Source organism: Enhydra lutris, unplaced genomic scaffold, assembly GCF_002288905.1.
Source record: "Enhydra lutris kenyoni isolate GAN:26980312 unplaced genomic scaffold, ASM228890v2 scaffoldscaffold17, whole genome shotgun sequence".
NCBI lineage: Eukaryota > Metazoa > Chordata > Mammalia > Carnivora > Mustelidae > Enhydra > Enhydra lutris.
In genome coordinates this window covers 5454449-5468407 of record NW_019154101.1, presented here as the reverse complement: position 1 = coordinate 5468407, position 13959 = coordinate 5454449, and the positions used below count along the sequence as shown (strand labels likewise).

The following is a 13959-nucleotide window of genomic DNA, read 5'->3' as shown; positions in this document are numbered from 1 at the left end:
CTGCACCCATTTCTGTCACAGGCTCGAGGCTGGGGGAGAATGAAAGTTAGCCCCCTGCGCACAGCCCGAGTGGGAGGGTGTGCACAACCTGAGGCAGCTAAGCCTCCCTGGTTCTCAGTGAGGGGGCGCCCTTCCTACAACCAGCAACACCTTCACCTCAGGGCTGGTACCCAGCCCCCTCCCAGGCTGGGAGCCTCTGGAGGTAATGCAAGGTTCCCAGCACAGTGGAAGAGATGTCCTCTGGCAGGGTCACTGGCCCAGCATGAAAAGTCAGGTGGGGCCCAGGCCCTGCCAGGGGAGCTCACAGCCTCTGGGGAAGACTGATATGTAAACACACATGCGCCACTCTGTGGTGAGAGGGGAACACAGCGCTGGGAAGGCAAACTTGCCCCGTCCCCAGCAGAGCAGGATGGAAAGGCTCCCCAAGGAGGTGACATCCTTGCCGGGTGGGACAGCAAAGGGCGTGCCGAGGACAGCAAAGGGCGTGCCGAGAGTCAGGCGCAATGGCACCGAAGTAAGAGCACGCAGGCAGTTTGCGGGGGGAAAAGCCAGTGACAGAGATGAGTCTGCCTCGGAGAATGGTGAACCTGGGCCTTGGCCTGGCCACCTGAGTGCCCAACTAAGGAATATGGACTTTGTTCTCCAGGCTGGGAGCCACTGGAGTTTGTTGGGGGTGGTGACACCAGCCAGGCCGGCCTGGAGGGTGGTGGTAGAAGAAGCTAGAAAAACCATCTGCCCCATCGAGGGCCAGGTGGGTGCGTTTGCCTTGACGGCAGTGGGAGGGAACCTCCAACAGGGTATGAGCACCAGACGGGGAACCTAGTGTTGGCTTTCGGGAGATTAGGCCTCCTGGGTGGTCCAGAAGACAGCGTTCCTTGGGCACGGGAGTGAGGTTTCATTTTCTGCTTGTTTGTATTCCTGGAAGGCAGTAAGCATCCAAATCCGCGTGTTGAGTGAATGAATGAATGAATGAATGGGATCTCTATGGGGAGTGAGGTGGGAGGGGGTTGGTAAGCCAGGTGGTGACCAGGCCTGGCCCCGGGTGACAGAGCTGCTCTGGCCAGTGGGTTCCAGGAGGCATGGTCCACCAGGCCACCTTCTCAAGTCCCTTGGAGAGATGGAGAGGCTGGGCACTGAGCCTCACTCGGGGTGGCTTTGCAGGTCACGGATGGATCTGCCCGGCTCTCCCTCGCGCCAGGCCTGCTCCTCGCAGCCGGCCCAGATGCTGTCAGTGGACACAGGCCACCCCGACCGGCAGGCCAGCGGCCGCATGGACGTGTCGGCCTCCGTGGAACAGGAGGCCCTCAGCAATGCCTTCCGCTCTGTGCCACTGGCCGAGGAGGAGGACTTTGACAGCAAGGAGTGGGTCATCATTGACAAGGAGACGGAGCTCAAGGACTTCCCCCCGGGGGCCGAGCCCAGCACATCGGGTACCACGGACGAGGAGCCTGAAGAGCTGCGGCCACTGCCTGAGGAGGGCGAGGAGCGGCGGCGGCCAGGGACCGAGCCAACCGTCAGGCCCCGGGGCCGAGGCGTGCACACTCTGGCTGAGGAGGACCCTCGGCAGACTCCATTCCAGCCCCCACCACCCCAGCTGAGCCAGGTGGAAGGCCGGTCAGAGACGTCACAGCCTCCGACGCCCGGCAGCCCTTCCCACTCGCCACTGCACTCGGGACCCCGCCCTCGACGGAGAGAGTCGGATCCCACGGGCCCGCAGAGACAGGTAAGGTTGGGCTTGCATCCCACTCCCCACCCCTGGATGCCCACGGTTTTTGCCTGGAGTGTTTCCTGTGGGCTCCCCATGGGCTCCTTGGGGGCTGCTGACTAGCACCCACCAGTTGCAGGCTGTGATGAAGGTAGACAAGTTTAAGGGTCCAAAACCATGCTTGGGGGACGGTCAGAGCTTCCCAGAGGAAGTGCCTCCATGTTCTGAATTGAGTCTTGCGTGATGAGCAGCCTCAGCCAGGTGACAAAGCAGGAGAAAGGCCTCTGGGGCCAAGGGGACCGTGTGTGCAAAGGCCCGGGGGCGGCAGTCAGAAAGCACTGCCCTGATGGCATGTTGCAGAACAGGTGAGGCTGCGAGGCAGGTCCCCCAGTCCTGGCCCAGAGGGCCTTAGGGTGAAGCTAAAGGGTTAGGGTTTGATTCTGAAGGCTCCGTGAGCCACCCAAGGCTTTTAAACAGACGTGTGCCATGATCCCCTTAGTGCTCTTAAATGAGCCTTCTGGTTGCTGGGTGAAAACGGATGAAAGGGCCCAGAACTACAAGCAGGAAGCCCCACGGCAGGCGCCAGGAGGAGAGCGGCCTGGTGGCTTGGACCAGGGCCAGGGCTCTGGATGTGGGGCAGGGTGGATGGAACCAAGAGGTGTTGGGGAAAGAACTGAGGGGCTGTGAACGGGGTCGGGGGTGGTTCTTGGCTGGTGCCCAGAGTTCTGTGTGGATAGCAGTGCCATCACTGAGTGGTTTTGAAGGGAGCATGGCTCCTCAGAGGGTCTAGGGAAAGCCAAGGAGGTGATGCTGGAGGGCTCCAGGGCTGTGCTGTGTTCCAGTCAATCACCCCATGTCAGGGCCCTGCTCCAGGTGGCTCTGGAAAGTGCCAGGGTTCAGGGCCAGGTCAGATCAATCCACTGCATGCGCCGATTGGGAGGCCTGGCCTGGGAGCACGCGGGAGCCTGGGAGAAGGGCAGCCCCAGGCAGGGCTCTGTTCAGGGCCCACCCACCCTGTCTAGAAAAGAGGGCCTCCGAGCTGAGATGTGCATCCTCACCGTGCCGTGGACTCTGGGAATCTGGGGCTCAGAAAGTGGAAACTCTGGGCCCCCACCCAGAGTGCTCCTAGCCAACCTGAGTTGGAGGCTCAGGCAGGGCAGGGTGTGGGCCAGCATGACTGGGTTGGGGACCTTGTTCCCACCAAGGCCAGCACTGGAGAGGGAGCAAGATCTGTCTGGCTCCCCTCTCATTTTCTCCTGCTTTCATTCATCCATTCGAAAGCGATAGTCTTCCTGAGCACCTCGCCTATGCTGGGCACCAGAGGCATCAGAGGTCATATGCACGCACAGGAAGTTCAGAGTCGAGGAGGGGAGACTGACAGGGGTGGTGTAGGGTAGAGAGACAGTCCAGAATCAAAGTCAGGAGGCCGAGGCTCTGGACCCAGGCCCTCAGTTTGTCCCCTCCTAGTGATTGCAGGCCAGGTGGATCTCAGAGAGGGAGGTGAGCTATCTGGGAGGTTTTCCTCACCTTCCGATCCTCCTGGGTGTGGGGAACAATCCTTGCAGGGGGGAACCACAGCCAAGCAGGTAAGGGGAGAGAGTTGGGGACGTGGGCACGGGCCTCTTGTACAGTCTCAGTGTTGGGTTCAAGTCCTGCTGGTGCTATGGGCCCGCCATGAGCTGTATGTGTCTGGAGGGCGTGTTCGGTGTTTGTGGGCCTCGGTTTCCCCACAGCACACTGCATCGAAGTTAGTTAGCCTTCTGCTGCTGTGATCACATGCGCTCCCGTGTTCGTGTAGCTCAGGAGGGCACATGGCTGTGGGTCTGCGCACACAGCGGCGTGTCTATGCAGCATGCCCCGGGTCTGCAGGAGCACAGAGAACCCCGGAGGCCAGGCTGCGGATGGCAAAGCTGAAGGGCTGGGAACCATCAGAGCAGTAATTCCACTGACGGTAACCAGAGCTGCACTCTCTCAGTGCCTCCCTAGGGCACGTGTGTCTTCCTTCCAAAAGTGACGTTATAAGGCAAACCTGCCCTTTAATAGATAAGGAAACCGAGGCTGGCAGGATGCTGGGTCACCGGGTGGTGGGTATGGGGGTTGCTGCGGGCAGAGGTAGAGCTGCGGTGAGTGCTGTCTGAGGCCTGTGTGTTTAGGAGAGGAGCAAACACAGGCCAGAGAGAGCCCGAGTGCGGGGTGGGGGTGGGGGGCCCTTGTCAGCAGGTGTGCCTTAGGCACAGCAGTGTGCGTGGCGGCCTGTGTGTGTGTGTGTGTGTGTGTGTGTGCACATGGGGGGGTGGTGACGTGGTTTACTGAGCATTTCCGTACAGCCCAGTACTGGCGAAGCAGAGACCTTCCTTGTCAAGGGCAGAGGAGGGTGAGGGGTGGGGGTGGGGTGGGGATTGGCGCATTTGTTCCTTCTTTGTTTGGTCTGGAGGGAGTCCTGATCTCAGATCTCAGGCTACATGGGGGCTCCCAAGCTTGGCTGATCTTAGAATCACCGTTTGCGGACTCCCCACCCTGCCACCTTTCTGCAGGGACCCCCCCTAGATCTTGCTCCCTCCGCCCAGTGTCTGATGTGTGAACTTCCTCATAACAGTGATCCTTAAAGATAAGAGCCCTTGCACTGCTGTTTTCCCCACCCCACCCCCTCCACCCCGTGCCCCCCGACCAAGATAATGTGGAAGCAGGTATCTGTTGTTCTTTGGTGTGAATGCCATGATGCCTTCAACTTTTTCTTTACATGCACCTCACCTTCTCCCCCAGGAAACTGAAGGTGCAGATTAGAAGGGGCTAGAGAGCTAGGCAGAGGGGAAGGCAGCAGACAGAGGGTGTGATTTGGGGGAGGGATGTTTGCCATCCTTTGCCGGCTGTCTCTGGCTGATAACACCGCAGGTCAGTGTTCTCTGAGCAGGTGGACATCCGCCTGGCAGCCACAAGAGCATTTCTCTGCCACGTGCCAGGCGGTGTGCTGGGGGCAGGGAGACACAGATGAACAAGGCTCCGCAGTCCTGCCCTTTTGGAGTTCATGGTCTAGAGAGGTGGGGTGAGGATGCCAAGGTGTGGACGTGAAGGTTTATCGGCAAGGGCCATAAGGTAGATAACAGAGAACGCTTCTTTGCTAGAATAGGGAGCCTGCCTGGGAAGCAGGGTGGTCTCTTGAAGGCGGTACTTCAGCTGGACATGGGGGGTGAGTGAAAGGGCAGGAGCATGCTGGGATCGAGTCCATCCCCATCCCCCCCCCCCCCCCCCCCCCCCCCCCCCCCCGCAAGCTCACCAAACTCCTGCTGGGGTGTTAAGCTCAAGCCACGCACATGCGCAGTGGGAGGAGCTGTGGGAAGACGCTAGTATGCCTTTCTTTTGGACAGAAGGCCTCAGGCCCCTAATCCTCAGCGCAGCTGGGACCAGGATCCTATGCTTGGCTAAAAAGAAGGTGAAGGGAAAGCAGGGTGAGGGCAGTGACAGTCCTATCAGAATCTTCTCTCTCCTCCTTTCCATTTGGAGGTCTCACATTGGGCCCCTCTGCCCCCATTTGACATCCACACTGAGTGTCCTGGGGCCCCTCCTCTTCAGCTCTCTGGCAGCTGGCCCAAGCCATCCTCAGCCCCCGCCCCCCAAAAGCTATTTATACTGGCTTCAGTCACAGGAAGAGCTGGGGTCAGGGTGGGACAGTTCTGGCGACACCCAAGCCACCATTTCCATCTCCACAGGCCTGAAACACACAGGTCTGCTTTCCCTTTTCCCTCTGAGGGTAGAAGGGCAGAAGGACCCAGACAGGATTCTTCCTGATGTCTGTGTTGTGGCCAAGGCCCTCCCTGCAGCTGCCTTGTGGCTGGGCTGGGAGAGGACAGGGAAAAAGCCACTTTGGAGAAATGGTTTCAGTCTGCTCCTCCCTCTCACCCTCTCTATTCCTCTCCTCATTCTTAAGAGTGACGTAAAGGATAATCAGACAGCTCACACGACACAGCATTTACGCCAGGGCAACCCTAAGTGCTGTGCCTGTCATAACATCTAATCCTTACAACAAGCCTATGATCTGGGAAACATGGTCAGCCCCATTTTACAGATGAGGAAGCTGAGGCACGAGAAGTGACTTGCTTGTGTTCACCAGGTAGTAAGTGGTGGAGCTGGGGTGCAAACATGAGTAGCTGGACTCCAGAGTCCTACCCGTCTGCTACATTTTGCTGTGGAGTCCTTGCCATCCCCCTCATCCCCGGCCCGTGATGGGGCAGAGGGCGTGCAAGGAATGTTCTCCCAGCCTCCTAAGGAGTCAGGAAAACAGCTGAGGAGACAGATGGCAGGTAGCAGTTGCAGAAGGGTCTTCCTGTGGGGGAGGATTCCTCAGCTCAGAGGGAACTCTGAACTAGGAAGGGCTAAGGCAGGAAGGCTGCCCAGGGGAGGCGATTGACCAAGGTCTCTGCAAGGAGACCACGGTGTGAGGAGTGCCAAAGAGGAGGAAGACTGGGAAGGGATTTGGCGGCCAGAGTCTAGGTGCTGGGGCAGAATGGGGCGGCGTGCACGCCCTCCGCCTGCCCAACACTGCCCCCTGCCCGGGACGCCAGCGCCGCAGGTGCTGTGAGCGGTGGGCGGCCCCCCGAGACGGAGCTGTCGAGTCTGTGCCTGACACCTCTTTTCCCTCCACTCTCTTGGTCTCTTTCAGTTGGAGGAGGACAGACTCTCGGGGCACTCCCTCCCGCGGTACAGCCCTCTGCGACGACTGGCGTCCTCCGTGTTCTCCTCCTCCACGCTGGAGACCGAGCATTACCCTCACCCTGGCGGCGGCGGCTCCTCCGGTTCCCTCATTCAGCGCAGCCGCTCGGCGGAGAGCAGCCCCGTGCGGGCGCCCCACCGGCGCCACGCGCCCCTCGCCGCCGGCAACCACAGACTCGTGCCCTCGGTGCTCCGCATCTCGCGGTCCCAGCTGCAGCAGGTGTGGGCCCGCTTCACCCACAAGACCTAGGCTGGGCTCCCCCCCCTCCTGGAGGGGGCAGGTGGGGGGGGTGGGGAGCAGGCAGAGACCATGGTTCCTTCCCAGGACGCAATAATCACACACTCACACACCCCATCCCACCCCATCATGCAATACAGCCCCCTGTAACGTTGGCCCAAGGTACTGTAGTGACCAACCCCCCTCCCCCACGTCTCCCTTTGCTTGGTGCCAGCCAAATGGTGCAGGGGGAGGTGGGGCTGTTGGTGCAGCTTCAGGAACAGGACAGAGACACTGGGCTGGAGCCACCAGTGGGGTCCAGAGTCCGGTGGAAAGCAAGGTATCAGGGAGACAAAGCATGCTGGGTCAGAGTCAGTCTGGCGTGGAGGTGATTCTGTTTAATCTGTGATTTCCTGGCATGTCAGGGCCTGGTTTGCCCCCAAGGGGGGTGGCAGAAGACGGACACCCTCCTGGGATGTGTCTGTCTGTCTGCATAGGGCAAGGCATGTGCCCCTGTGTATGAGATGCGGGCCTAGTCAGCCAGGTTTGGGGTTTGGTAGGAAGGGCCTCCATAGTCAGGAGGCGGGGGGCAGTCCTGTGGCCTAATGGGCCTACCACATGCTACTGTCACAGAGGACAGAGCTCCTGCCTCCCTCATCTGACCCAGGAGGCCTGGAGCTCAGTCCACTCTAGGCTGCCCTTTACCCAAGGGATATATGCCATCAGCCCCTGATGGATTTGGTGGTTTAGCCCAGCCCCTTAGGATCTGAGGATGGATGACTGGGGGCCTGGCATCTGCCCTTCAGAGGAAGCTGGAGCCTTGGGGTGAGGGCACCCATCCTAGAAGCACTGGCAGAGAAGCTAGGTTATTAAGGATGAGGTAGACCCTGTGAGTTCAGGACAAATCCTAGACAGCAGCAGCCCCACCAGGGTCCCTCTCAGTGAGTGACTCCTTCCTGTAGGTGCTCAGCCAAGCCAGTCCCAAGGGGCCATGGTGAAGACAGAGAACAGGGTAGGCAGATCTGCCGGGGATATGCAGATGCAGGGGGTGGGGCGGGTCAGGATGTCAGATCACTATGTCCTTTCTGAGCCCCCAACGTGTCACTGCAGGGACCTCCAAGGTTCCTTTTCCTCATTCCTGCCCCTGTCAGCCAGCACCTCTGTTTCCCTAGGCAATGGAGTAGTGGTGAAGAGGGGTGCCAGGAAGGGTAGTGCCTATACAGAAAGGGAAGGAAAGGTTGAGACCTGAAGGTTTGCAAAATATTTATTGCAGTGAGACCATATCTGTGTATATGCTTGTGTGCATGCATGAATACTTGTGAGTATGAATGTTCTTATACATGAGCATATGTGCATGAGGCAGGCCTGCCATGGATAGATGCTCAGGCTGTGCACTGCACAATTCCAGGGAGTACCGTTTACATTGACCGCAGTGTGAATGACACCACTGAATTTGCAGTGCCGCAGTCCTATGTATATGGGTGTGTGTGAAGGTGTACTTGTGTGTGTCAGGGAGTCAGAAAAATATTTGTGCAGTCCTTGGTAGTTTCCTATGTACCTACTCTCTTCTTGGCTCCTCTTTCTACTGCCTTCTCCCTTTGACTCTTCCTTCCCAACTCAACTCCCTTCAACTCCCCAGCTATCTCTGGTTGGAGTAGAGGCCTCAGGATCCTTGCCCCAGCTTGGGGATGTCATAGAAAGGTGGGCAATGCTGTTTGGCTAAAATGTCCTCATGGCTGGTTGGCTCTGTGTATAGCTAACTCACATGAGCTATGCCCACACTCACTACATTCTTTTCTTCAAAATCTGTTCTTTTTGGAGGATGTCTAGGCCAAGAGCACCGTCCTCATCTAGGAATGAAAGCCAGATTCATGCCCTAGTACTGGTGCCCCACCCCCACTTTATCCCAGCTGCTTACTTCTGAATGTCCCCAAGGTCAAGCCTCTGTTGCTCTCCAGTCTGTCTTGGGTGGTGCTGTATCCGGCTCTGGCAGAGGGTAGAGGAGAGGTCAGGGTAGACCCTTTAAAAAGAAAGGACAGAAAACACAAAGCACAAAGGTTAGGGGGTGGGATGAACAGTAGTCCCACTTCCGCCTTCCACATTCCGCCACTGCCCCCTTGGCTACTCCCTTCCTCTTTGGCCCTCTTTCCATCCACCCAGCGAGTGGCACGGGGTGAAGTAAAGGGGAGTCTGTCCACCAGCAGCTCCAAAAGTCAGCAGCCGTGGGGTGTGGGGGCAGGGCCCATGCTATCTGGGGTTAGATGAGACCAAGCACTCAGTTATCCGGCATTCCCTTCCAGAGGGTTCCACTACCTGAGCACGGCTCCCACTCAGTGACCAGAACCCTGAGGTACTCTAAGATCCCAAAGTGCCTTGTGACTTATCAAAGATGATGGCACTAGCTTCAGCCTCGTTTTAGCATTAAGTACATATTTCTGTTTCCAAAGCCATTGGAGGTGGGGAATCCTGTTAAGCATTCCAAAGGTGGCTGAATTTTCACACAGACACAGACATAGACACAGACACACACACACACCCCAAAACTGATTCCTGTGGGAGAGGGTGTGTCCTTTAAAGTAAGATCATGATTCAAATATTTTGTCCTTTAAGGGACATCCTTTTGCATACCCTCGTTGGTAGTGGGAGAGCATCTTGTTGGCCATAAAGCTCTAAGCCAACAAGAGAGCGTCTTGATAACATGATTATCCTTTGAGGGTGGCTCCGATTTCTGGAATTAGCCCAGGCCATGTGAAGCCACATGAATTGGGTCAAGTTCACATGCAGCTCGGCAGAGCCATGCATGGTTTGGACTTGAGTTCCTTGTTTCTAGGGCCCAGGCTGGGTAGGGAAGTTGTGAGTCTGCAGTGTTGTCAGGCTCTTTTTCTCCAGAAGGGTTTCCCAAGGAGGAGGTCAGAATGTTTCAAGAAATGATTCCCTGCTGGGGAAAAATGCACAGCCTCTTCTGGGTCAGCTGTGAAAAGAGGTAGCACTCTTTTCTGTACTTGGAATCGGTGTTTTTGTACTTTATAGTCACACTCTGAGTATAGTGGTGGCTTCCAATTATTAATGTTTTATTTTATTAAACCGTCACTGGCAGCAGTGCTTATTACGTGTCAGGCAGTGATCTAAGCACTTTACAAAATTAACTCATTTAATCCTCATAATAGTTTATGAGGTTGATCCCAGTATTATTTGCATTTAACGGATTAATCAGATTATTTAACTTACAAAAACATAAAAACACCCGCCAATGCCGAATAACTGAGGTCTTGTTGGATAGAAGTTTTAGAGTGTTTTTCTGTGTAGTGATCTATTTACTGTCCTTCCTGCTTGGCCCCTCCTCACTCTATCTAAAAGGAAGGGGTTGTCTCCAAGCCAGACTCTCCTTCCTTCTCCATTTCCACCTGATGGTGTCCCCGGGGGTGTGGGATGGTGTAGGGCAGAGGGGGTCACTCCAGAGTACCAGGATTGGTTGAAAAGACCCACCCTATCTCTCCAGAGACCCCGCCCTCTCCATTCCACAACCCCAAGCAGCTCTGGAGATTCAGTGGGTGGGGTAAGAGCTACAGTTTGAAGGCAGTGCTCAGAACCTTGAGGTACTAGGGTGGGGGGTCCTGGGCTTCAGGCTCACAGATAGGGCAGGTACTAGCATTGGTGAGGCAAGGGTCACCAACTCACACCTCAACAGGGGCTAAGCCATGTCAAACAGTGGCAGGTTTGGGGACTGTGGTAACTGGGAGATGCACTCCCCCTGGTGTGAGCTCAGCCAACTATTGCCACTATCTTCCAATTTTTATGTGAAATCTCCCGATTTTTAATTATTGGCACCAAATTTTAAAAAAACACAACTTTTTAAAGAAAAATCACTGTGAGCCAAACAAAACTGGTTTAAGGGCAGAGACTCTGAACTCTGTTTGCAATCTCTGTGAGCCTGAGGACTCCCCACTCCCTTCTGTCCAAGGCTGCGGCACTTCAAGGAGGATGGTGTCCTTCCTGGGACCTTAAGTCAGGTGGGCTTCTTCGAGGAGGCAGCTCACACCCAGTGGAGATGTGTGGTGTTGGTGTATGCTGTGTGTACATGTCGGTGACCTCGTGGTTTGTGTGCCTGAATGCGTGTGGGCCAGTGGACTTGTTTGTGGTAAATGGGGTCCCCATGGTAGGACCAGTATTTTCTCTGACGGCACAGGACCCTGGGTCAGTGAAAAATGCTCTAGTGAATTCTCAGTAATGAATAGACATCCCTACGCACTCAAGGCAGCTTTGGTCACAGCAATAACCACTCAACACTCATCCCAACGACTAGCATCCTGAACCCATCAATCTCCCTCTGCATTTCCAGTTTTAAGGAAAATGGGCACAGCCTTGCCCAGCACATGGGGGAATGATGGCACCTTTGAGCCATGCTGGCATATTAATCCTTGCTTCCCCAGCCAAGAGGGGTGGGCAGACCCCTTCAATCCCAGGAAAGTAGGGGTCCTCTCTGTAGAGGGTCCCAGGACCCTCCTTTTCTCTCCTCTGCCCTGCCTAGGTCCCTTTTTCTGGGGAGGGGTGGTGCTGTCTGCCCAGGCAGTGGTGGGGGGAGCTTGGGCCACTGGATGGCTGGGGAGCTGTGGCAAACGTGTCTGTACTGAGTGGCCGGGGAGACCATGCTTAGGAGTGTGTGGGGACCTCTGGCTGTGGGAGGATGGAATATTCTCTGCTGTCTTTGGGTTGCTTGGTACCTGAGGAAGGAAGCATGACCCCTAAGGAAGGCCTGAATGTCACCCCACCCTACCCCAAACCCCACTGAGATTCCAACCCAAAGGGCAGGAATCGGCCCACCCCAGAGGCAGTCCTTGATAACAAGGAGTGTGGCAAATCACTCTCCTTAAGTTGGGGGGCATGTCCCCAAAGTTTGCATTATTCCCATTAGGGCCAGAGGTGCCCCCTAGGACTAGTGGGTCTCTGAAAATTTTAAAGCATCCTTCTCCCTAAGGGAGAGGCTCCCAGCCTGAGGACCACATCCCTCAAATATCCCCAATGGTTCCCCCATAGCACCCAGTGGGCTCCCCAGCTCAGGGCGCCTCGGAGCCTGAGCGGGCCCCTTCCCCCAAGTAAAGAGTTGAAAAGCAGTGGGGGAGGAGGGGCAATGAAGCCCAAAGGCCTGTGGGAACTTTTCTAGACCCTCCTTCCATTTGGCTCCGCCGTCAGTCCCACCACTTTATCCTCCCTTCTACCTGCACAGTCTTTGCGGGTGCAGGGGGGGTGGGGTTCACCTTGCCACGACTAACTGGCCCTCACACATACACACGCACACGCACACGCACACGCACACGCCACAGCTGCGCGCACATTTCATCCACTCTCCGGACAGCAAACTAGCAGCCCCCCGCTGGGAGAGCACAAAGGCCGCGTTTCCGGGCACCTCTCACAGGTTTCTAACTCTACTGTAACAGGACCCAACCACCACTTCCCGCCCCCGGGGCCCGCCCCCACACTCCTGCCCCCGCGGCCAACGCGCCACGAATGTACGGTCTGTCGTCTTAACTAGCTGCTACGCGCGCGACCAGGGTACCGGCCGGCCTCCGAGCCCCGCCCCCGCCCCGCCCCGCCTCTGCGCGCGCCCCAGCCGAGCTGCCTGCTGCTAAAGTCCCGGGTTCCCCGGTGAGCCCCCTTGCCGCCCTGCCCTCGCGCCAACTTTGTGTTTGCTTTCCCTCTCCCCGGGTTCGCGGCCGCTGGGCCCCCTGACCCCGGGGCGCGGCCTCACCCCTCAGTGCTTCCAGGGCCGGGGTGCAGACGAGGGGCTGGGCGGGGGAACTGGCCAGTTCTCCCGGCTCTAAGGGCCCCCGTCACCCCACCCCTATCCCTGTTACCTCGCCGCCCACAGCCTCCCCCTGCTCCCATAATTGGCCTTGCAATTGGATGCCAAAGAGCCCAGAGTTGAGGGGGAGCCAAGCTTTGAGCCTAGGTCTCTCAGAGCCACCCAACACCCCCTTTTTGCCCACGCCTCTTCGTCTGTCTGTCCTGCCCGACCCCACTCCACGACTGAGGGCCCTGGGGGTCCCCAAACACGCCCCCACTTCCAGCTCTTCTCCCTCCCCACCCCCGAAAATAAAACTCAGGGACCAACATCTGCTTCCTTTGCACTTGCTCCGTCGACCCCCCCCCCACTGGAGGGGCTTCCGTGGGGGAGCAGGCGGGGTTGGGGGCCCTAATGTTTGACAGTATTTCGCAAGGAGAGGGCTGGCCCCTGCCCCCTGAGAGGTAGGACTGGTGAGAAGGAGGGAAGCTCAGCCCCGGGCCCAGCTGAGCCTCTTCCAGGGACCCCAGGATCCCCTCCCAGCATGGGGAGACGCTTCCTAATCGTGGTGGGGAGGGGAGCGAGGGATGGGAAGGGGTTGGGGAGAGGACCCTTCCGGAAGTCCCGAATTCCAGCCAGTTTATTCCTAAGTCTCCCCCTCCCATCATACCCCCCACCCTTTTTTGTACTGCAATAATACTGTATTATAAGCTTGCACTATTCCCCAACCCGGCCAGCGTAAGCATGCACGAAAAACTCAAACACACACACACACACACACACACACACACACACACACGCACAAACACACACGGGACGCTTTTTTTTTTTTTTTTTTTCCCTTCCTCTCCGGGGTGCGTCCTCAGTGTACATAGCGGCGTCGGGGGTGGGGGAGCCTGGGCCCGGGTGGAAAAGCATGCACTGAGCCCCCACCCCTAGACTGCGAGTACTGTACAAATCCAACACTTGAAACCGACACGCACACGCGCGGCGCCGCCACGGGGGTGGGACACGGACACGCACCCATGCGCACACGGCCGCGCACGGGCGGGGGTGGGGGTCGCCCCGCCGTCTCGCGTCGTTGTGTGAGGGATCTTGTGCCTTTTTTAGTCCCTGTATGTTAATGCAGACAATCCGGAGAGCTTGTGTACTACCAAATCCTGATTAAAGACGCCTTCCAGGAACCTGCGACTCGCCTTCTTTCTTTTCATCCTTCTCCTTCCTAACCCACCACCCAACAGGCAGAGGGCAAGGGCTAGTCTTGCTGATTCTGGGATCTGGTCCGGGGGCAAATTCCAGATAAATGGATCCAGCCCCACAGCCCCTAAGACAAGGATGGGGACGGGAAGGGGGAATCCTGAGAGGTCTCCCCCGAGGTGGACTCCAGGAGCCCTTGCCCTGCTGGCAGTCTCCTTTCATCTGCAGGAAGGTGATAGGGATGGACCCTGGTCTCTGGGGCTGGACTCCTAATTGCCAACTTGCTGGAGGAGGGATAGGAAGTAGAGGGGTGGGCACCTAGATCTATTCTCTGTGGATCAGTCTACTGAAGCC

The 13959-nt window shown here is 57.3% G+C and overlaps 1 protein-coding gene across 1 annotated transcript in view; it reads left to right on the top strand.

Annotated features, from left to right (window-relative positions):
• The window catches only part of LOC111147802 (tau tubulin kinase 1), a 40337-nt gene that overhangs the window by 12500 nt on the left and 13878 nt on the right, over window positions 1–13959 (top strand). The window contains 1 exon segment of the mRNA XM_022504044.1: window positions 1162–1723. Within this exon segment, the coding sequence (XP_022359752.1) occupies window positions 1162–1723 (562 nt within the window).